General features: G+C 36.7%; 1 protein-coding gene across 9 annotated transcripts; it reads right to left on the bottom strand.

Moving 5' to 3' along the window:
* Positions 1 to 2,189: 2,189 nt before the first annotated feature.
* On the bottom strand, positions 2,190 to 6,591 carry LOC147537124 (uncharacterized). Of its 9 annotated transcripts, none has more exons than XR_015225405.1 (6): positions 6,350 to 6,591; positions 5,201 to 5,638; positions 4,772 to 5,086; positions 3,755 to 3,904; positions 3,569 to 3,665; positions 2,190 to 2,522 (listed from the first exon to the last, which is right to left on the bottom strand). XR_015225405.1 is itself a non-coding variant. In XM_086641143.1 (4 exons), exons 2-4 carry the CDS (start codon positions 5,615 to 5,617, stop codon positions 3,815 to 3,817), a joined length of 822 nt encoding a protein of 273 aa, XP_086497269.1. In that variant the 5' UTR covers positions 5,618 to 5,638; positions 6,350 to 6,591; the 3' UTR covers positions 2,658 to 3,814. The 9 variants fall into 9 exon arrangements, 2 of the variants coding, with proteins under 2 accessions (XP_086497269.1, XP_086497267.1); XR_015225404.1 differs by lacking the exon at positions 2,190 to 2,522 and adding an exon at positions 2,658 to 2,914; XR_015225408.1 differs by lacking the exon at positions 2,190 to 2,522 and adding an exon at positions 2,658 to 3,205 and having other exon boundaries at positions 6,350 to 6,577.
* Positions 6,592 to 22,671: the final 16,080 nt, after the last annotated feature.

Raw genomic sequence — 22,671 nt, forward strand, 5'->3', positions numbered from 1 at the left:
ACTAAAGTTTAACTTGCGAAATTTCTCACTTTCTTTTTAATCAACTTCCTTTGACTCAATTTTCTGAACCACTTCAATTACCTGAACAATGTTCTTTGTCTCTCAATTTCCTGAACAACTCCCTTTAACTCAATTTTCTTAACAAGTCTCTTTGACTCAATTTCTTGAACAACTTCTTTTATCTCAATTTCCTTAACCAATAATTCAGAAACAATTTCCTCATTGTGTAAATTGATATTAGAAGACTTATCCTTGAACACGATAACGTCGGATTTTGCTTCATGAATAATATTGTTTGAATCGTCTATTGCGGGAATTCGTGGCGGTTCAACATTCTCTAAGGGAGCTTCTTTTACATTTCTTGTATTAACTCGGGGTTGTTCTTCCCTCTGAAATCCAAAGTTTCTATAGTCCCGCTCCCAAGCTTCAGCTTTTAAGACCAAGTTGTATGCATCTTGAATAGTCCATAAATTAACTAACCTCACCTTTTCTCTCAAAATACATCTCAAGCTAAATTTTAAATCCGTTAGGAAATCGATCTATTAGAACATTATCAAATTTTGTAATGTTTTCCATATTGTTTCTTTGAGCCAATTTTGACAACTTCTCATAATATTCACCCACTGAACGCAACCCTTGTCTACAGTTCTGGTATATCCTGAACAACTGTTGTTCATAATCAGGAGGTAAGAACCACTCCCTCAAGTTCTCTTTCATAGACGACCAACTCTGAATTAGAGCCTTTCCTTGTCTCATCCTTAGGAGTTGTAATTGATTCCACTAATCTGCGGCAGTCCCTGTAAGTCTATAAGCAATGATTTTAACTATCTACTCATTAAGAATAGTAGCCCACATATTGACTTGTCATTCAACCTTATCTAGTCAATTGAAGAACTCTTCTATAGTTAAATACCTATCGAAAGATGATATTTCTTCATTGATCTTGTACTCATTATAATCTCTACGTGGGTGCACTTGAACTGAAAAGTTGTTACTGTAATAACATTTCTCCATATTGATTTTGATTGATCGATAACAAAATAGAAAAAATAATAATAACTGTATGATTTTTTTAAGAACCAACTTTGGATGCATCTTTAGCAAATCGATCGATGTGTTCTAAAGTGATCTTTGCGTAGATGATACCGAACCAGGCAAATCCTCGCTCTTGATGCCAACTGACGTAGCGAAAAACTCCGAAAAGAATTAGATCTTCGTCTAAAACTTATAGAACCTAGAAAAAGTCTTTAGATCTTCGTATAAAGACTATAGAACCGAAACTAAGAAGATTTACTACTAAAACACTAAACTTTATTGATAAACTTGAATGAACAAAATAGCTACTGAATCTCTTTTATATTGGCAATAGAGTTTTGCTAAACCTAAACAGACTCTAATTAACAATTTTTACATAAACCTAATCAAATTCTAATAACAATTTCTAAATAAATAAAATACTAAAATCTAAAACCCATAAGGCTTCCTAAAAATATAAAACTGCTAAAACTATCAATTATCTCCTGAAAAAATATTATACTACTAAAATAACTAGATTTTAAGATATCCAGATACTTGGAATATCTCATGAAAATCCCCATGCATCAAAATGAATACAAAATGAAAAGATAATCACTGATATTTCTCATGGATCACGATCGGTGTATTGTGGATTCTTGGGTTACTGGTGAGATATTGAGATTTTGGAGGAGAGAGAAACTGGAAAGTATAGAGGCGAAAACAAGATTAAGGGAAGTGATTTCTAGGGTTATATTTTTACTTAAAATCTAACAGTTGTAGCTGACCCTACAAATCTAAAGGTTTAAAATCAATCATATAGGCGGCATAACGGGCAAAATAAACGAACGGATATAGACAGGTTCGGTCGGCAGGCGAACTTGGTCGGGTCACCAGGTAAGGACCTATGACCGCATTAATCCTCATAAGTTCCTTCTGTCGGGCGAGTACGACCGATTTGATAACTGGATGGTCACGACTTTGGATTTGGACGGTCATGGGCGGGTTCCGGATTTCAGGGCCAAAATCCCACCCCTAGTTGTGCCTCCTGACTTCATAATCCTTATCGTATCACAATGGTGTAGAATAGATATGAAGAGTAATGGAGATTCAATGTTATTGTTAGAGAAATAAATGAAGGTGCGAAGATGAGAGCATCGGAGCTTCAGGTTTGGTTTATGTTGGGCAAACATGAAAACCCCATGTTAAGATGGATCAGAATGGTATCATTTTACAGGTATGTATAGCAAGCGGATCCATAGGGATTAGATTACTACGCCAGTTACATACAGCCTTCCAACAAAGGTTTGTATCCACACCCGAGCCAGTAAATCCTAGTGGGCAGACGTTCAGAGCCCGTTATCAGTCTCTAGACGACACTGACTCAATCTGGACGTAGTTACCCGTGGGCGGACAGGGTCCACCGTCTTTTCTTCCACCCCTAACTCAAAGCTCAGAATCTGTAGCCAACACGATTTGACATCAATTTTGAATGAAATCTTCATCACCTGTAAACAATTGCGAAGTTCTTTTTTTGAGATAAACCAAAATTTCATTCATAGAAGGAATACAAACCAATATATTACATGGTTTTGATAGTTTTGACTCCTTTGAGTATAAAGTAAATAACAACATGAAACTTACAAAAGTAAAGACAACATGAAGGGAAAGGAATACAAAATTGCAAAAATAAAATAAAAAGACCCTAAAGGTGACAAATTAAAGATCCTAAAGATCACGAAGGAGACCCTAAAAGTCGTGAACTTTATTGTACTTAATTACTTAATTATATGTGATCAGAATTTGTGCACTGATTCTCGAGTAAGTTGAAAAATCCTAGCCGAACAAGTTGCAGGCATTCAAATCCTTCTTCCTCCACCTTCAACTTTCGTATGACGATCTATCTCAAAGAATAATCATGATTATCATCCAAATCTGAAATGCTATATGTAAACTAAAATAGGTGTAGAATAGTTTGTAGGATAAAAATCGAACTCTATAATTTATCTATCCCTGTAATTCTCAGCAATAAGTTGTGCAGCTGACTGTATTGAAATTAAAAATACCTGATACTTGCATTCTACTAATCAAAAAGAATATGAATCTCCGAACAGCAGCAGGAAGATCAGTTTATTCTTGTTCGAACTAACAGATGTTTCAGGTGAAAGCACCAATAGTGAAACTGGTTGTGCTACAGAGTACAGAGCAATTACAAAGGAACACAAAACCACTGCCCGCGGCAATAAAAATTGGGAAATTGGCCAAAACTGCCTAGGTAAAATTTTGTTTTGAGTTTTGTCAAACAAGATCCATAGAATTTCTTTTTAGGCTTCAACTCCGAATGTAGGCTTGCACAAGTTCACACATGATAAATAAGATTTGCATATAGTTACAGGTTTGTGTAGGTTGGCACAGGAAGCCCAAGCTTATAAAAATATTGACACAGCTTTTTAACTAAGACCACAAGAAAATCGGGTTTTCAACCCAATTTACTGATTAAAATTTATACAATAAGTGGGTAGTTAACTAATCTCAGTAAAGTAAAGAGTATTACCAAGGAAACACAAACAAGATCCGCAATGAGTGGCAGAGTTTTCTAGCAGAAACTCTCAAGCACCAACCTGAAGCAGTGCTTCTGGGCTTTTGTGTTCCTTCAAAACAGCACAAAGATAAGAGGGCCAACAGTTACCCTGAAACATACTGAATCATGGAACCAGATATTCAGATAAATAAATGATACCAAAAGCTCATCAGATATTAGGTTTTGTAGCGAATTGGAAAGCACATAACGTCCCATTGCCTACAGCAAGAGAAAGGTGGCAAACCCCACCATCATCTTTAGAATTTTCGAGTTTGCAAGCAAAAGGTGTTTAAGCCTCCAACTACGGCCCTGGAAACAGGGGAAGCATCAACAAGAATCAAATTCGCAATTCATGTTACGAAGACAAACTTAAACATCCTAATTCGCAATTCACCACTTAATAAGAAAGATAAGTAGAACAATATCAATAAGAACTTGAACGCAACACTTCATTAGTTTAACAAAGTTTTTATGGTACAGAAATTTCAATTCAATGTAAAATATTATCTAGATCACTATAGTTAGTATAACCAGAATAGATGCAACGGACTAAACACATTCTTCATCTTACAATTATCTGGAACCATTAAATACCAACACGGACCTAATAAACAAAAGGAAATAAAATCTCTCATCTACCCAGTTTGCCTGTTATCTAATTGGTAGGTAGGTTTCAGCTGAAACTAATCTTTTTATCTCCATCAAATGTTCGTCATTTGAAATATGGAGTTTAAGACGGATGATTGTCAATAATTCTTCCTGTTCCCAACTTAGGGGTCCAGAAGCATATAGTTCCTCCATTGTGGAACGATATTCTTCTAATTCTATTTTATGAATTTCTTCTGCCAATTCCTCTTCTGTCGGAAGGGCTTTCTTTTCAAATCCCGACCCACAGAAAGATTCGGCGTCACTAGAATAATCATCAGGACTTTGACTAGGATTGGTTAAAGAATGGAAAGATACTGTACAAGGGCTATTAGTATTACTGCTACAACTACCAACAGAGGACTTGGTACTGTCAGTATCATTTGATTCTAAGCTTCTAACATAAACACAACCAAGATCTCCATTTGAGTCTGCTCTCTCCATATCCATTTCAAGTAATTCAGATCTGTTCATAAAGGAACAATGCATGTATTTTTCACCCAATACATTTAGTGGGGAAGTAACAGCTACCTTTTCCATCAAGGAGGATGGATGATCTGAAACCATGTGCTGACGCCTACCATCTTTTTCAATTGCTCTACGTTTTCGACCAGCTCCAGTGTGTGCTTCCATCTCAGATGTGGCATTAGGTGGCACTCTTTTTGAGGCTCTTAAAGAATCCATATTGGACTCCTGACAGAAAGTGCCATTCTCAACTGTAAATCTGTTATCTCCTACTAACTGTTTCGCCTTTAGAAGTTTGGTCTGAACCTTGAAGTTCTTATTTCGATAGATTCTTGAAGTTGACAATTTGTCACTCTTTTCATCATCACAAATTGTAGAACTCTGAAAAGGAAAAAAAACTAGTTATTGATGCTAATCTACAAAAATTTTCCAATCTTTCAATCATAAACCTGAAACCTAATCAGAGATTGCACATTTACAACAAAATTGACTTACCTCTCCAACTACAACCCATCTATTGTACTGCCAAGATTGCCGCAACCTGAGGTAAGATTTGTGAACTCTTAATTCCTGAGAGGAATCAAGGGTTTTAACCAAGAAGTAACTCCCACCCATAACCTTCAAAACTGTGGCTATTTTCCATGATACATCGTCCAATACCTCTACATGATCACCAGCAACCCAATCAATTGCATCTTCAACCAGAGGTGGGCAAGGCCTAATGTGCTTCCTAGAAACTCTTTTTGTCGTTGCAGTGTCCGTTATACCAGAATACAAATCATATTTTACATCATAAGTATGCCCATTTCCTGAAATTATTTCCCCGCAACGCCAGGAGCCTGAAGGCACCTCCTTTTTGCTCAATACTTCGACTTTACTCCCTTTCCTGAATCTCATGATGTCTATAACCATAATGAATCAAATTCACAACACCTGCCATAAGCAACAGAATAAAGCCTCACATAAGAACCAATACTAAATAAAGAGTTACATGATTAACTAAAACAATCAAAAACCGAATAACACAAAAAATGTAGGGATCTCATAAATCTAAGAAAGAAAAAGAAGACAAAGTTGAACGAAAATCAAGATAACAAGAACAATTCCATGACAACCCACGAACTTGACAAGGTTAACCACGTCTTTGAAGAACCGAAACCTAAAGCATGGCGTCCACCTCAAGAGAAGCCATGCTTAATCAGTGCAAGTTATACTGGTATAATGAATTTATTAACTGTTTGAATCTCAAAACCCTAGATTTAGAAAATTCCCATAAACAAAAGGATCCAAATAAACAACAAAAAGTAACTAAGTAATAGAAAAATCTACAAATTCAGAGAAAACTTTATGCGCAAGAGTACTGATGAACTAACCTTCAACAGATTAACCATTACTAAAGGGGAAAAACTACAAAGTTTAAAACCTACACCCTAAATCAAATCCTTCTCAACAGAAACCCTAAAATCGATAAAGACACACTGTATAGCTCAAAATCATCGAAAAAAAATAATAAGATCTTCAGTAATCATAAATCATGAACAAGAAACAAATTTAGAAATTGAAATGTCAACATAAAAATAATTAATCCGTAGAATTTGTTCATCAAATAAGAAAGAGGAAAGAATATGAAGAGATCTCACTAACCACGATGAAGTTTTTTTTTTCTTCCGCTTGGCCTTATTCTTCTCAGCTTGATCTTTTTTTTCTTCCCTGTTAATGAGATATGATTAATAACCACAAAATCAGTCGGGTTCGCTGTTTATTAAGGCGTTTAAGAGGATGGAGAAAGAAATAGAGAGATCAACCCTAATATGGGTCCAGGCTCCGGGCTTTTGGCGGTGCGGCGTGTTTTTACTGTGCTTGTTTAATTTTGGGTTATTTTCCAAACAGCTTCTAGTTTATCCCCAGTAGGGGTGGGAATTTTGCCCATGAGCCCGAATCCGCCCACGGGCACCCGAGCCCAACGAGGACCATGGACGCCCGCGTCCGTCTCGGACATAACCCGCCCAGCCAACCAAATTTTGGTGGGTGGGCATGGGTTAAAATCTCTACCCGCGTACCCGCCCATTTCGCACCCATTTAACCTTACCCAATGATAACCAACCAAATTACATCAACTTTATGGGTTGATGAATCGCAGTTGTCTATGTTCCTAGGTTTAGTTGAGATGGTAAACAATATGTTTAAGGGCAATCACACGAACCCAATACATTGCTTTGCAATGGCCCAAGCGAACTCTTTGTAGAATACTGAAGTAGTCTTTGACTTTGAGGGAACAAAGAGTGGGATAAGTTTATATTATATCTCATGAGAATTCTTCATTAGTTTTCAATGTGAGATTAAATTCCTAAAAGGAACAACACAAATAACGTCTAGTTTTAATCCCACGTTGTCTCTTTAGAATCTGGAAAGGTGTTTGCAGATTCTATAAAAAAAAGAGGAAAAAGTGATTTTTTTTTTTCAAGTCATGAGATTACCCGCCCGCCCATACCCGAATTACCCGAGCTTCTTAATGGGCTTGGGCGGGTAATGGGCAAGGCGAATTTCAAAATTGCCCGCCCAATTAACCCGCTTACCCTAATAGCCATTGAAATTTTGTGCCCGACCCGCCCAGTCCGATGCTTCAAGTGCCCATGGACGCCCATACCCGCCCAATTCCCACCCCTAATCCCCAGCTTCCCACCTAGCTCTCTTGTTTAACGAAAATATCTAGAAGGCTTCCTTTTTTATATTAACGTCTAAAGGCCGTTAACTTTATATTTTTTTCTCAAAAATTACCCTTTTCTTAATTCTCTGACATACTTAGATCTCTTTCTCTCTCTTTTTCTAAAAACTCTCTTTCATCATTTCTTTTTTCTTTCTAAAAACTTTATAATCTGTCTAAAATCTTGTATGAGAAAGAAAGAAAGTACAAAATTGTATCAAAAAAATTTCTACTTTGATGACAATGATGATGGTCTTGTTGTTGTTGTTCTTGATGAAATGAATTTGACTCAATAATTTTTTCGATCTTTTAATGGTTTAAGAACAAATTGGTGGAGGTAGAGTTAATGACCATGGAACAACTTCATTTTCATCATCATCATCGTGGACATCAACATCATCAGCATCGTCATCATCATCATCATCATCATCATCATCATCATCATCATCATCATCATCATCATCATCATCATCATCATCATCATCAACGTCTTCATCATCGTTATCAGATTCATGGTGTCGGGTCGGGTAAGCCCGACTCGGGTAGCCTTCGGTCTGCGGGTCTAAACGGTCCGGCCGGATCGGGGCGGATCCCGGGTTCCCGGACCGTTTTCCCAGCTCTAATTGGGGGAAAGGATTACTTATAAGGGTTATTTCCCTAACGGCCCCCAACTTTGTGACCAGCTTCCCGCCTGGCCCCCTACTTTACGAGAAATACTCATATGGCCCATTTTTCCGTTAACTTTAACTTTCCGTCACTCTCTCTCCTCCATCTCTTTTTCTCTCTGTCATGTCACGCCACATCAACTGTTATGCCACCTCATCACCTTCTCCGGCATAGGTCGCCGGCCGGCCAAATTTCCGGCCAGCGACCTTCAAACTTAAAAAAAAAAAAAAATTCTCTCTTCCTCTCTCTCTCTCTCTAAAGTTATACAGACCGAGTCTGCTCTTCAAGAACAGATCTCGGGTCTGTTCTTCAAGAACAGATCTCGGGTCTGTTCTTCAAGAACAGATCTCGGGTCTGTTCTTCAAGAACAGATCTCGGGTCTGTTCTTCAAGAACAGATCTCGGTATGTTCTTCAAGAACAGATCTCGGTATGTTCTTCAAGAACAGACCACTCCGGCGAAGGGAGACCTTCGCCAGAGTAATTTTAGAGAGAGGAAGAGAGAAATTATTATTATTTTTTTTAGTTTAAAGGTCGCCGCCCGGCGACCTCTGCCGGAGAAGGTGATGAGGTGGCGTAACAGATGATGTGGCGTGACATGGCAGAGAGAGAAAAAGAGATGGAGGAGAGAGAGTGACGGAAAGTTAAAGTTAACGGTAAAAGGGATATGAGTATTTCTCGTAAAGTAGGGGGTCAGGCGGGAAGCTGGTCACAAAGTTGGGGGCCATTAGGAAAATAACCCTACTTATAATAATCCATTTTCCCAACACCTCTCACTGTGCAGCAATCGGTCATCAATCCTTGGGCGCCCAAGCATTGTGCCGAGGTTATAGGTTGACCCTGTGACATGGTCATGGTATCTTTAACCGGGTACTAGTATAAGAACCCCAAATCTTTTTTTCTTGTATACGTATTGCATATTTGTATTAATTTGTAATTATACAGTTGTCACTTGTATGATTGTCATCATTCAAAACAAATATAGTTCGGATGATTATCACCATTATAACTCAATAATTGTATTTAAACTATTTTTATAAATGCCTCTGCCATCGTATGTCTACCTTTACGATCAGATCTCCATTCACCACTATTGTGCCATGAGACCAAGGGCGGAGCCAGGAATCAGACCTAGGCCTGGCTAGCGTAGAAAAATATGGACTAGGTCAATAGTCGTTAATCGGTCTACTAATCCAAACGATATAAGCATTTAAGATTTTATGAGCCAAAATATAAAAACACCAAGGGAATTAGATAAATTTTAACATTCATTGAATTAATTATCTTTAGGAGATTAAATTTTTTATCCATATATTTATAGATGTTCATTCGAAATCTACACTGATCTAGTGAGCTATGAAGATATTTACACTGATATGTGCGAGATCTACAGTGATATATCAGAGATCTATATTAAAAAAGAAAAGGAAAAACAAAGTGCTTTTAGACAACATGGTTATTCCTTCACTAAGTATTGTAGTTTTTATTTGACGTGTTCTCTTTAAAAATAAATGGCGGAAGACAAATTAACATCTAAAAATAGAAGAAGGAAATAAAATAAAAACACTAGTCCAACCATCTCTAGTAACACGGAGAGAGGGAAAGGGAATGAAACTGATCCAAAATAATCATTTCTCATCCTGGCTTGTTCACTCTCTTTAGTCTCTGCCTCCCTCTCTCTCTCCAAAACCAGCAGAAAAAAACATAAAAACGTTCTAATAACCGAACCGTTTCAATATTAGCCCTAGAACCATTTAGATTGGATATAAGCAAGAGGATAAAATTACTCAAAAAACAGAAGCATTGGAAGAGTCGAACTCCCAACCTTTCACAAGTGCACAACATAGACAAGATAACAAACCAGTTGAGCTATTCATTCCCGGATGAAAGTTCTAAGCATTTTTGTTACATATTCGAGAATCCATCCCTGGCTGCTATGAAAGTTTTAAGCATCTATTCTTACATATTCAAAAATCCATCCCTGGCTGCAGCCAGGGATGGTCTCTGCATAGCTCCGCCCTTGCATGAGACCATCATCACATCCACTTCTACCGAAGTACCTTCACCACTATACCAAACATCTACTGCTTCTACCCCCCACACTTCAATTATCATGTACACATCTAAAGCAATGTATATATACACATTTAACACACATGCCGTACATATATATCATATACACATTGAGTTTGGGCATGTAAATATTCTTTTTCAGAATTTGGGGCAGGGTCATGTGGTGGGGGGGGGGGGGGCACTGAATCCCTCACTACAATGTGCCCTTTTGTTGGAGTTGTCAAGTATTCGACCTTGAACAACAATAAGAAATTGGAAGTTAAACTCTTAGCGCTAAACTTATACTTCAGTTACCAGATTGGTAAGAAGTTTTGTCGTGAATGGATTGAGTGAGTTTGAGCCACTCTCACTGGCGGGCACCCGCACTGGACCCCTCACTACAATGTGCCCTTTTGTTGGAGTTTTGTTAAGTATTCAACCTTGAACAACAATAAGAAAGTGTAAGTTAAACTCTTACCGCTAAACTTATACTTCAGTTACCGGATTAGTAAGAAGTTTTGTCGTGAATGGATTAAGTGAGTTTGAGCCACTCTCACTGGCTGCTTTGGGTAGTAAATAAGACACTAAGACACACACCCTCTCTCTCCCCCTCTGCAAGTCGCACTTTTTAAATTATCTATTCAAATTTTTACCCTTAAGTTTTAGTTTTGGATGGTTGAGCGTAATAGTATAGACGAGTTTTCTCAGTACCTTACCAAACACTGACATTTGATTATCGCATCAGAAATTTGTCCATAATTTTTTTTTATCCAAATTCTTTTCACGTAAGAAACCTAAAAGTTAAGTCATTATCCTAGGAGTTTATTTTTCTCCTCTTAAAATCCAAAATAGTATTTTGTAATATAAAAAGTCTTCGCAACCTGAGAAAGTGTTACATGAAAAAATGCTACACGAATCATATACCGACGTCATACGTACGTTCAGATTCGTTTACGACTTAAAATGTTTTTGTATAGTTAAATTATTTTTAAACATTGGTTATTATATCATTGTTACAAAAAATAGCTCTCCTACAAAAAGGCCCAATTGAAATTTGACACCGGGTCTCTAAATTATCAGGCACGCCCTTTTCGTTAGTAAAAAATGTGTGATGCCCCAATCTTTTTTTTAACTTTTGGTGTAACAAACACTAATTTCTTAAATTTAGAAGTCTATGACACCAATCTTGCACAAAAAGAGTTCGGAAAAAAAAAAACCTATTTACACACACATAAACCTATATACTCACATTAATTCATAAATTGTGTACGCAACCCCACGCATCACAGAAACTAACAATAAAATGTAATTGCATGGCCATTCATCTTTTCTTTCAAATTCATTTATTCTAATATAAATTAATTTAAAAATAAATAACATTCTCTTGGTCATAAAGCATTTGTGTATCTTAATGTTAAAATATAATATATATATATATATATATATATATATATATATATATATCAATGTGCAAGTAACTTGTGTTATTCAAAAAGATCAAAAAAAAGTTAAATGTAGGGTGCCACTTTGGATAATAACAAAATTTTTGGCGGGAAGAATCTTAGATGTCTACAACCATTGTCACTTTCTTCGAACCCCCTTCTTCTACAATGGCAAAGGGAAGGATTCTCTTTCGTGGGAACCCCTTTCGTCTAGGATGGAGGAGAGAGGTTTCAAGGGAACCCTCTATGAAGATTTCAGACCCTCAAAGTTGTTGGGTTTAAGCAAAACCATTTTCTTCGTCTAAGACGAAAGAGGTTTACGTGCAGCGAACCACGGATAAATGAGGTTTCGGCAAAGCGAACCATTTCTTTCATTTGAAACCGTGAGAAGGGAGAGATGGGGGGGCGGGAGTGAGATAGAGTTATGGAGGGTTTCCGAAAAATTTCCCCGAGAATTTTAGACCCACGATCGAGGGTTTCAGAACCCACGAGGAGTTTAGAGCTTTAAACAAAATCATTTATGAGGTGTTTGTTTGAAATCTTTTCCCTTCATTTGAGACAAAGGGAATTTAGTTCACCAGTTTCTGTAAATATATTTTATAGAGGTAAAGTTTTTTTATTTTAATTTGAATATTTATTAAAAATTTGCGAATATACTGTTAGGGGATTTGAATTTAAGAAATCAATGTTTGAGGCATCAACAGTTCAAAAAAATTAGTGTTTGGGGGATCTGAGTTTTTTTACTAGCGTTAATGCTCGTTTCGGATGGTAAAGTTAGTCAAGATTAATTGATGCTCCAAACTAATGCATCGCTAAACTCTTTATACAGTACTTAAATTTGTGAGATTCGTAAAATAACTCATGTTCTTTTTTTTCCTTTTCCTTTTAGATGTGAGTCCAAATGAAACATCAAATCAACTAAAGTCGGTCATTCTTTAAATCATTCCCAAACATTTATTTTTGTTGTAATGGGAAAAGAGTATACAATTTCTACTAATGTTTTTTTTGTTGAACTACAATTTCTACTAATGTGACTAAATAAAGAAAAAAATCAACAAACAAGACAAAAGTGAACGTTGAACTCTAATTACCATTTGATAATCAAACAATGAAATATATAGATTATCAAGATAACTCTTACATTTATCCAGATATTTTAATCGGAAAATGTTGGGTTTTTTTCATCTTTACTTAGCTTTACTTCTTCCAAGTCTTTTAGCTTCGTGTTCGACGGCATGTGTGTCTCATTATCATGACCATGCTCATGTATATTCAACCCTTCAACCTGAACAATCAAATCACTCTTCTCTTTCATGTTTGCTACTGTATTGAAAGAAATATATGTTATTAAAAATTAAAATTAACAAATAATAGTGAAAGTAGATACTACTAAAATAGATTGTTTTTCAAAATAGACCTAATCTCTTCAACTTAAATGAAGATGTGAACTATGCTCTAATGACTTGACCATTGACATAAATTTCTTATATTTTTAGTTCGAACCTCAATTTAATCTGTAATAGATTTTCACGAAATATAATAGTAATTGCATATCAAAGAAATAATTACGAAAAGATCTACTCATTCGATGGACTCATGGGCAAAATTGTAAGTTTATGGACCACAAGGAATATTAAAAGAAATAGAGGACCAAATCTAAACTAGTGGGTTATTTTTTTGGAATTGTACCCAAAATATTAGCCCTAAACTAATCTGGTCAACCTTTTAATCTAGATTCGAAGCTTCTTATTAAATACTATTGTATTATTTGACACGAAAGTTTAGGTATTGAAATTCCCACCAATAACTTCAAACAAACAAAAAAAATTTAATCAATTTTTCAAGAACAAATATAACAAATCTAAATTAAACCCAGAATAGCAAAATGAAAATGGAGTTAGAAGAAGAAGAAGAATTTGAGTTTCTCTCTGTAAAAAGTTACCTGGGTGAGAGAAGATCCAGAGAAGGAAAGCACAGAGGATTAAAATAATGGGTATAAGATGAACAGCATTATCTCCTCCTGAAGATTTATCTTTCTTACTAACATCTGAGTTTTGATTGTATATTGGGATGTTATCAATATCAGCCATTTTTATTATTGGAGAACCCTTTCCTCCTGCTGGTGATGATAAGTTTATTAAAAACTCTTCTGATGCTCTAGATGTACTTGCTGATCTATGCATCTTGAAAGAAACTAGTAAAAGAGATAACTTTAGAGAGAGAAAAAGTTTAGAGAGAGAGAGGATTAAAGGGTTTATAAGAAGGTGAGGTGGGATTTGGGAAGTGAGGGAATGGGGTGGGGTTAAGCTCGTGGAGAGGGCTGAAATCAAGGGGAAACGCCTTTGCGTGTTCATAGTCCAAAAAGGAGTTTATTATAGAAGTGTTAGTTAATTTTAGGTACTTTGGACTTTGAACTTTTGAAGATTTTGACATAGGGATCTTTTTTAAGTTGATTTGTTTTTTTTAAAATAAAAAGATTTATGACTTACTACAAGTCATTAACTTGAGTTTACAACTATCTCAACAAAAAAAAAAACATAAGTTTACAACTTAGATTATTAGAATAAATACACTATCAAAAATATCTTAAAGACAACCGATGTTACTTTATAATAACGTCTTGGTTGGAAACATATAACATAAAGGGCACGAGAAAAGAACCAACTACTGCTCCCTCAAACCGATTCAGCCACTACTAGTCTACTACTTCGATATATATAGCTCCCCTAACTTTGTAGGCAAGTAGGCAACTAGGTTGGCTGGAGATGGGTAATGGTCCTACACTTCCAAGCGGAGCTATATGATAGTAAGCCCAACTTCGCTTGACTTGGCCTTACTGTATAGGTGATAGACACGGCTTTGCCCTTGTTATGTGGGTGGGTCGAGCCAAGCAGCCAATTGTCCCGGCAACACATCTCCTATCACATTATTTATAATTTCCGATTTTCAATTATCTGATACATTATTAGGTACTGATACAAATCGTGCTATATTAAAGTTCTCCGCAAAAATGTTACCGTACAATTCATTGAAATCCCAAATCAAAAAGTTTAACCAAACATCTACAAAAATTTAAAAGTTTCAACTCCCTACGTTTTTTTGTTGAAAAGAATTTCATCTCCCTACTTGATAATCAGGTTTAGTTTGGTATTTGTTGACATTAAACTCTTAAAGTTTAACTTGAGCTTGCAGGGTGGACTCAAAGGAGCAAGTCAATTTTGACCTAACTAATCTGAGGGAAAAGCACTTGCTCAGACTTAGTTTAATAATTTTTCATTATGGGTATCCAACCTTCAAAAGTCAATTACATTACATCTTAACAAAACGCTAAAGGTGTGGAAGATATTTTATGTAGATAAATTCAAAAGAAATATAATTCTAACAATAGTTGAAAAGATAAATCTATTATGTTAAATTCACCATTATGTGGTAATCAAATATATAAATTGAAATAATTGTTTAATGTGGTTCAGTCGGAAATATAGTCACTACAATCGCGGGTTAATTCATTACATTGGTTAGATAATAATTGAATGAATAAAATTCTAGGATCCAACTCATATTTATAGAATAAATTACGGATTCCTAATTCCTTAATATTGCTAGTTAATTTAAGAAACAAGATAATATGTATCTAACAATAATATATTAGATATATTAGATTTACAAGAATCGTGAATATATGAAGTAAATCTTTTGGACTTCATATATCTTAAATATCTTCAACTCTTGTTGATCGGGTGTTTCTCTTTGACCCGTCACGTTATTCACGTATCTCATTACCCCCGCAAGTGGGACACGGAATTTTTGAAGTGTTCGACGTGGAGAGGAAGGATGAAAATGCGTTTCCAACTTGATTTGAATGAAATCGACTTCAAGTCTCAAAAAATTGCTCGGCTTTAAACGAACAAATGACTTTTTTTTTTTTTATTGCAACATTTGAATCTTGAATGTTTGATGAAGATGATTGAAACAATGATTAAATTACAACGATTTCTTAAAAAAACATTGGTAAATAGGGCGGAAGCTTTAATTAGGATTGAAATTCAAATATGCTCAAACACAACGTTAAATTCACGATTATGTGATAATCAGATATATAAATTGAAAACAGTCGACACGATAATTCAACGCGGTTCAGTTACAATCTCACGACCTACATCCACGGAGTAATAATTGTTTTATCAATAGTCACCACAATAGTTGGTTGATTCGTTACATTCGTAAGACATAACTGAATGAAACAACTCTAGGACCCAACTCATATTTTCAGAGTAAATTAGGGTTTTTTAGTTCCCTAATATTCCTAGTTAATATAGGAAAAAAGATAATATGTAGGAGTATCTAATAATAATATATTAGATCATTACAAGTAATATTCTCAAAAATAGGAAAGTAAAATCTTTTATCTTCATATATTTTCAAATATCTTCAACTCTTGTAGATCGTCAAATCTTCATCTTTTTTATCGCTCGCGTTATTAACGTATCTCATTATGAAAGTCTATTGTTTATTTTGAGCTTCTGATTTTGTTCCTAGCTATCAATCTGCACCATGAATCTGTCAATTCTCAGTTTCACCAACAAAGATAAAACTTTTCTGTACTTCAACCATGATTGTCTTGCTCCTGATAGTTTTAAACAATCAAGATGAGTGTCCTGATTATTAACTCGAACTTCAAATTTCCCGAAACGCAACTTCTATTGTTTGAAGAATATCAAACTCAAGAGGAATCCACAAGTTGTTCAAGCCTTAAAAAATTAGGATGCTCATTTAAGTTAATCCTGATTGACAAAGTCTTTATGCCCGAAGACTATTTTGGATGCCTTAAAGCCGCGATCATCTTTTTTTACACATGCATGTGACATATGTGCTTGACCCCATGGGATGGGGAACTCGTCCCTCTTAGCTAGTGTGCAAGAAAGTGACTGATACTCGAAGGCACAACCTTTAGAGTCGACCTAGCACATGTTAGAGCGCATGTTATATGGATTTCCTTGTTATAATACATGGCTTGGAACAATTCCTAGTGAGAGCGTAATCTGACTTCCTTTTAGTTGAGGAGTTCCACGTATAGGATGTCCCATCGGACCAATATGCACGAGTACTTCTTCTGTTGAAAGGATTGAGCAAGTGCTTGATGTGTTGAGTTTGGCATAAAGCCAAGTTCATGTGGGAGAACAATATTTCAATGTCAAATGTTTAGATGGTAGCCGAGATGCTGATGTGACAAGAAGTATGAGAGTGAGCAGCAAGATCCAACAAGTTGGCTTGGCTTGTTTGTCATATATGGTACCTTTTATGATGGACGAGAGTCCGAAAGAAATTTTGTAAGGGATGACAAGAGTGTTGCATGTACGGTGGAACTCTAAGTTGTGATACATCATTTGCGAGACCAAGACGACCTGAAAGTCGCTAGTAGAACAAATGTGTTAGAGAAGGTTGACTATGTATGGAGGAAGTTGGAAGTATTGCAAGTTCTCTCGGACTCCAATTTTGGCAGGTTTTTTTTTTTTATAACAATCATAGCATTCTATTCATTCAAGAGAAAGTTAGTTACATTGTTGCTATGAAGAGAAGTTAAGAGAGTAGAATTACAAAAAGTAACATTAGTTCTACTCTTCCTAGTGCTAATAGCTAGGGAGTTAGCTTTCCCATTTAAGTTTCTATGAACATACATACATTTTAACAAATCAAAAGAGGAGGAAGATCTCTTGATATTCTTTAATACATTCTTGGCCGTCCAATGAACCGAGCTGGGGAGACCGTTCAAAAAACTGTTGACATTAACCGAATCTCCCTCCAAAATGAGCTTCCTGAAACCATGCTTCTGTGCCCACAAAATACCAAGCTCGGCTGCTTTCCCTTCACCCTCGTCTACTGATCTTGAGGTGGTGAGGACTGATTCCTTGCCGAGTTCTGCTCCTGAGTGATCATGAATAACAATAGCCAAAGCCGAGGTTAAGGAAGATTTTAAAAAAGAAACATCATAGTTAATTTTGATAACTCCCAAAGGTGGTGGAATCCAAACAGTTGGATTTGAAATAGCACTAAGAGGGTAGCTTCTTAATGTCTCTGTTTGTGCTTGAATGAAGCTTTTAGCCTGAGCTATGAGAATTTGAATATTAGGTTCTGTTTCATTATACACCTTGTTGCATCTGAACTTCCAGATATGCCACATAGCAATAGTCATTTCTTCTATAGTTGTCAGTTGATGATTATTGATGCCTCTGCTCGAAGCCTCACTGTAATGTGAGAACCAATCTTGGAAATTTGAGCAGGTAGAAGGTTTAACTGTGTTTCCTATGATCATGCCCATAAGATTTCCCACTACTGGGCAGGATAAGAGGAAGTGCATAGATCCTTCTTCTTCTGATGAGCACAGAGGACATATAGGGGAAATCTCTGGGATGTAATTTGATAAAAGCTTGTTTAGTGGGAGGATGTCAGTAGCCAATTTCCAAATGAACAGCTGAATCCTAGGGTGGACTCTTAGATTCCATATTTCCTTCCAAGCTTGAAATGATACAGGTTGAATAGAATCTTGGTTTTGAGAAAAGGCTAAATGCTTATACAGAGAGGATACTGAGAAGTCACCTGAATTTGAAACAATCCACTTTTGTTTGTCCTTAGGTGCATCTAAAGGAATTGCCTGTATTCTTTGTATAATGTCTGAAGAGAAGAGTGTTTGGAGAGCTTGGAGATTCCAAGAGTGGTTATTGTCTATGAGTTGGGATACATTAATGAAACCTCTAGTATCTTCAGGCTTCTCTAGCCTTTGAATACCAGGAACCCAACTATCAGACCAGATGTTGACTGAAGTACCATCTCCTATATCCCACATTATGAGGTTATTGATAGTTTCCTGATTTTTTGAAATTGACTTCCATAACCAGGAGGTTGGGGTATTAGCTTGTCTAGGGGAATTGTACTTACTATTAACAAGTTGAACCCATGCTGTTGAAGGTTTAGTTTTGATGGCCCAATTCAGTTTACTTCTGAGAGCTTGGTTATCTTTATAGATACATCTAAGCCCTATACCTCCCAAAGATTTTGGTTTACATATGGTTGTCCATTTCTTGTAGTAAATTTTCTTCTTGTTTTCCTTTGATCCCCACCAAAATTCCCCCTGAAGAGAAGTAATGTCCTTCTTGATCCTTTTGGGAAGATCAAAAATGGCCATTTGGTATCTAGGGGCAGCTGCTAAAGAGGACTTAATGAGTTCTCCTCTTCCAGCCTGAGATAGGAGTTTTTTCTTCCATACACTGAGTTTACTGCTTAGTTTTTCAAGCAAAGGTTGAAAATGTTTGATCTTTGATCTTCCTATGAAGATGTTGACACCAAGGTACTGGTTATCCTTGTTAATGTTCCTTACTTTCAAAATTCTGGATACAATTCTACAAAATTTTCTAGGAGCATTGCTGCTAAAGAAAATTCCACTTTTTTGAAAGTTGATGGCTTGTCCTGAGGCATCTCCAAAGAGGGTTAGGAGATCCACTAGATGATGTACTGCTGGGATATCCATTTTGATAAAAAGTAAACAATCATCAGCAAAAAAGAGATGTGTAAGGATGTCAGAAGGCTGGTTGAATTTGAACCCCTGAAGAAGACCATTTGTGTTGGCCTTGTGTAGAAGCCTGCTTAGTGCCTCCATACACAGAATGAACAGATATGGGGATAAGGGGTCTCCCTGTCTCAGACCTCTAGTGGGTGTAAATGTTTTACCAGGATGACCATTTAGAAGAACAGATGTGGTTGTTGTGGAGATGCATTGTTTGATAAGCTCACAAAAGGTTTCAGAGAACCCCAACTTATGAAGGATTCTAGTTAAGAAGCTCCATTCTATTCTGTCAAATGCCTTTGACATGTCTAACTTTAACCCAAAGTATTTTTGGTTACCTTTCAAGTGATCCATTGAATGGGTTATTTCAGTAGCTAGGATGATGTTGTCAGTACTTTGCCTACCTGGGATAAAAGCATTCTGAAATGGGCTAATGATGTTATCCAGTAAAGGCTTTAATCTGTTGGCTAGGATCTTTGAAATGATTTTGTAGGTTGTATTACATAAACTAATGGGTCTGAAATCAGATGGAGAGGTTGGGGATTTAGTTTTTGGGATTAGAGCTATGAGTGTTTGGTTTATGGGATTTCCTATCTGATGTTGATGAAAGAAGTCCTGGACCATCAAGGTAATGTCTTCAGCCACTGTCTCCCAATTTTGGTGATAGAAGGAAGGGGAGAACCCATCAGGACCTGGGGATTTATCACTCTTGAGATGATGGACAACTAAGGCTATTTCATCTGCTGTTGGAATTGCTATGAGTTTGATGTTTGTTTCTGAGTCAATCACTTGATGAAAGATGTCATCAAGAAAGGTTGGCTCTGGAGGTGAAGAGGTTGTGAGAAGATTCTTAAAATGGTTGAGAAGTAAATCTTCCATGTCCTCTTGGTTGACTATCCATTCTCCTAGTGAATTCTTAAGCCCCTTAACATAGTTGTTTCTTTGTCTAGAGGAGGCTAGAGCATGAAAAAATTTTGTGTTTCTGTCTCCAGTGGATATCACCTGGTCTCTAGATTTCAACTTCCAATATTGTTCCTGTTCTTCTAATAAGTGGTTGAGAGTTTTCAGCAAAAAAGGATAATTGTCCATGTCTTGACAATGCTCTAGTTGATTTGATGTTTGGGCTATCTGAGTAAGTAGAAGGTTATAGTGATGCTTGTTCCAATGTGATAAAAGAGGTTGAAGACCCAAGAGCTTGTTATGGACCATGACAGAAGGGTGGTCAATGCTAGCTTTCATCCAGTGATTCTCTATAATACTAGCACATTCCCCATCTTTGAACCATGCTGGGTTGTACTTGAAAGGTTTCTTAGCATAACTTGAGATTCTAGCTGTGCTCATAATAATGGGATTATGATCTGAGCCTAGCCTAGGCAGGTGTGTTACAGTGGTGAAAGGATAAACTTGTAACCAAGAATTGGAAGCCAAGGCCCTGTCTAGTAATTGTTGGACAAGTTGGTTTTGTGTCTTGTTGTTTGTCCAAGTAAATGGTGATCCCTGGTAGGGGGTTTCCAGAACTCCTATACTTTGAATTAGATTATTCCTGGCTTGAATCTTGGAGACATCCACAGGGTTTCCACCCACCTTTTCATAGGAGTGGAGAATGATGTTTAAATCTCCAATAATAAGAAAAGGTGTTGATATGTCGAGGTTGGTATTACAATATTCTTGAACAGAATTCCAGAAGCTATCTTTCTTACTACTATCTGGCTCTCCATATATACAGATGATGGAGCATTTTGTTTCAATGGTAGGATTATTGACTTTAATATGTATCCATCTGTTGTTTTGAAAGATAGTGGTCAAGTTTAAGATAGGTTTTGAAGCTACCACTAATCCACCACTGAGACCCAAGGGACTCTGAATACTGCATTGGCCATAATGGTTTTGATTCATAATGAGCTTGACATAATTATCCTTCTGTTTAGTTTCTGATAGGAAGCAGAGGTCTGGTTTATGCTTATTTAGCAGCTGCTTCAAGTGATATCTAGTAGTTTTAGTGCCTAATCCCTGACAATTCCAACTAAAGACAGTAATGGGATATTTTGAAATCATTGTGTAAACATATGAAGTTTTCAAACTGAGAAAGAAATAGTGTACCTTGTTGGGTTGTTGTGGTGAGGAATCAGCTTGACCATTGGCAGGGGAGGCATGAAGAATTACAGTTTGAGATGCTGTTCCTTGAATTTGATTTAAACTTGCTTGTTGATTACCTTGCTTCTGTAGATTTGAACTAGTGATGTTACTTTCCTTGCTGGGTGAACCTTGCTTGATAGAGATGTCCTTCATTGGGATTTTGATCTTGCTATTCCTCTGCTTTCTGCTTCTCTGTTGACCTTTCTGTGTTTCGGTTGAACCATATATGGAGTCGAAGTTGATATTATTTGAGAAGGTACTGGGTATGCTTGGGAGAGAATGAACATTGATCATAGGGGAAGGAAAGGAGGTAGTTAGGTGTTGGCTGAAATCATCATCCCAAATGTGAGAACACCCCAGATGTTTATCCTCCTTATATCTTTTCCAAAAGTGTTCAAGACCTTCAACTAAAGAATCTGAGTCATCTAAGGTTGTACATTTGACCAAGCTTTCATCATCTAGGATTTGTTTTCTTTTATCCCTTCTACTAACACCAACTGAATTCAGATCTGAGTCCACAATTTTGACTCCTTTCTCTTTCAGAATTTCATCCATCTTACTCTTACCTTTGTCTTTCGGATCTAATGTAGGTTCTTTCTGTAACTGAATGGGTGCAATTGGCTCGTTAATTCTAATCCCATTATATTGAGGAAACTTGTTAGTGTCAACTGTTGGGTTCTTCAAGAATTGTTTAGTCCAATTGGGATTAATTGACCTCATTGGTAGGTTTGTAGGGGCTGCTTTCATGGTGTGGATAATAGGAGGGAGTTCTGTTATGGGGGGGAGTGTGGTTATACTGCTTGGTTCAGTGGTGCCTATAATAATCGAGGTGCTTGTTCCTTGGGTGCCTATAGGTACTGCAATTATGGGGGGTTTGTTACCTTGGTGCTTTAGGGGTTTACCTTCTAATCTAGGTTTGAAGCCCACTAACGTTTCTAGGGTAACAGGAAGAGGAGAGTATGTTGTGACCTGAACTCCTTGTGATCTGTTAGCTTGGTTATCAATTGGAAGCTGACAAGGGTTTGGGGAATGATCAATTACCCTACAGTATAAACAGGTAGATTTGGGGAAGGGGAAAAAACGATATTCGATTCTAGCTGTGGCTCCTTCTAACTGAACTGTTGTACCAGTTGGACAAGGTTTGGTTACATTCCAAGCTACTTCAACTTTCACTTTGTTTCCAGGTAATGTTGTCCATTCTGAGGGAATGAACCTGAGAACATGACCCAAAGGACTAGCAATGACTCTAAGATCAGATTCGAAGTGAAGACATGGTGGGATAGAGGACATTACCACTGTGAAGATATCGAATTGAAGAGGGATGGTAGCAGGGTCAGTGTTAACTTCCATAGCATGCAAGACGAGCAGATAATCTAACACCACATAAGGCTTGTTCATTAGGACTCG

Source organism: Eschscholzia californica, unplaced genomic scaffold, assembly GCF_041429995.1.
Source record: "Eschscholzia californica isolate CP2 unplaced genomic scaffold, dmEscCali1.0.p SCAF_5, whole genome shotgun sequence".
In the NCBI taxonomy this organism is placed as follows: domain Eukaryota; kingdom Viridiplantae; phylum Streptophyta; class Magnoliopsida; order Ranunculales; family Papaveraceae; genus Eschscholzia; species Eschscholzia californica.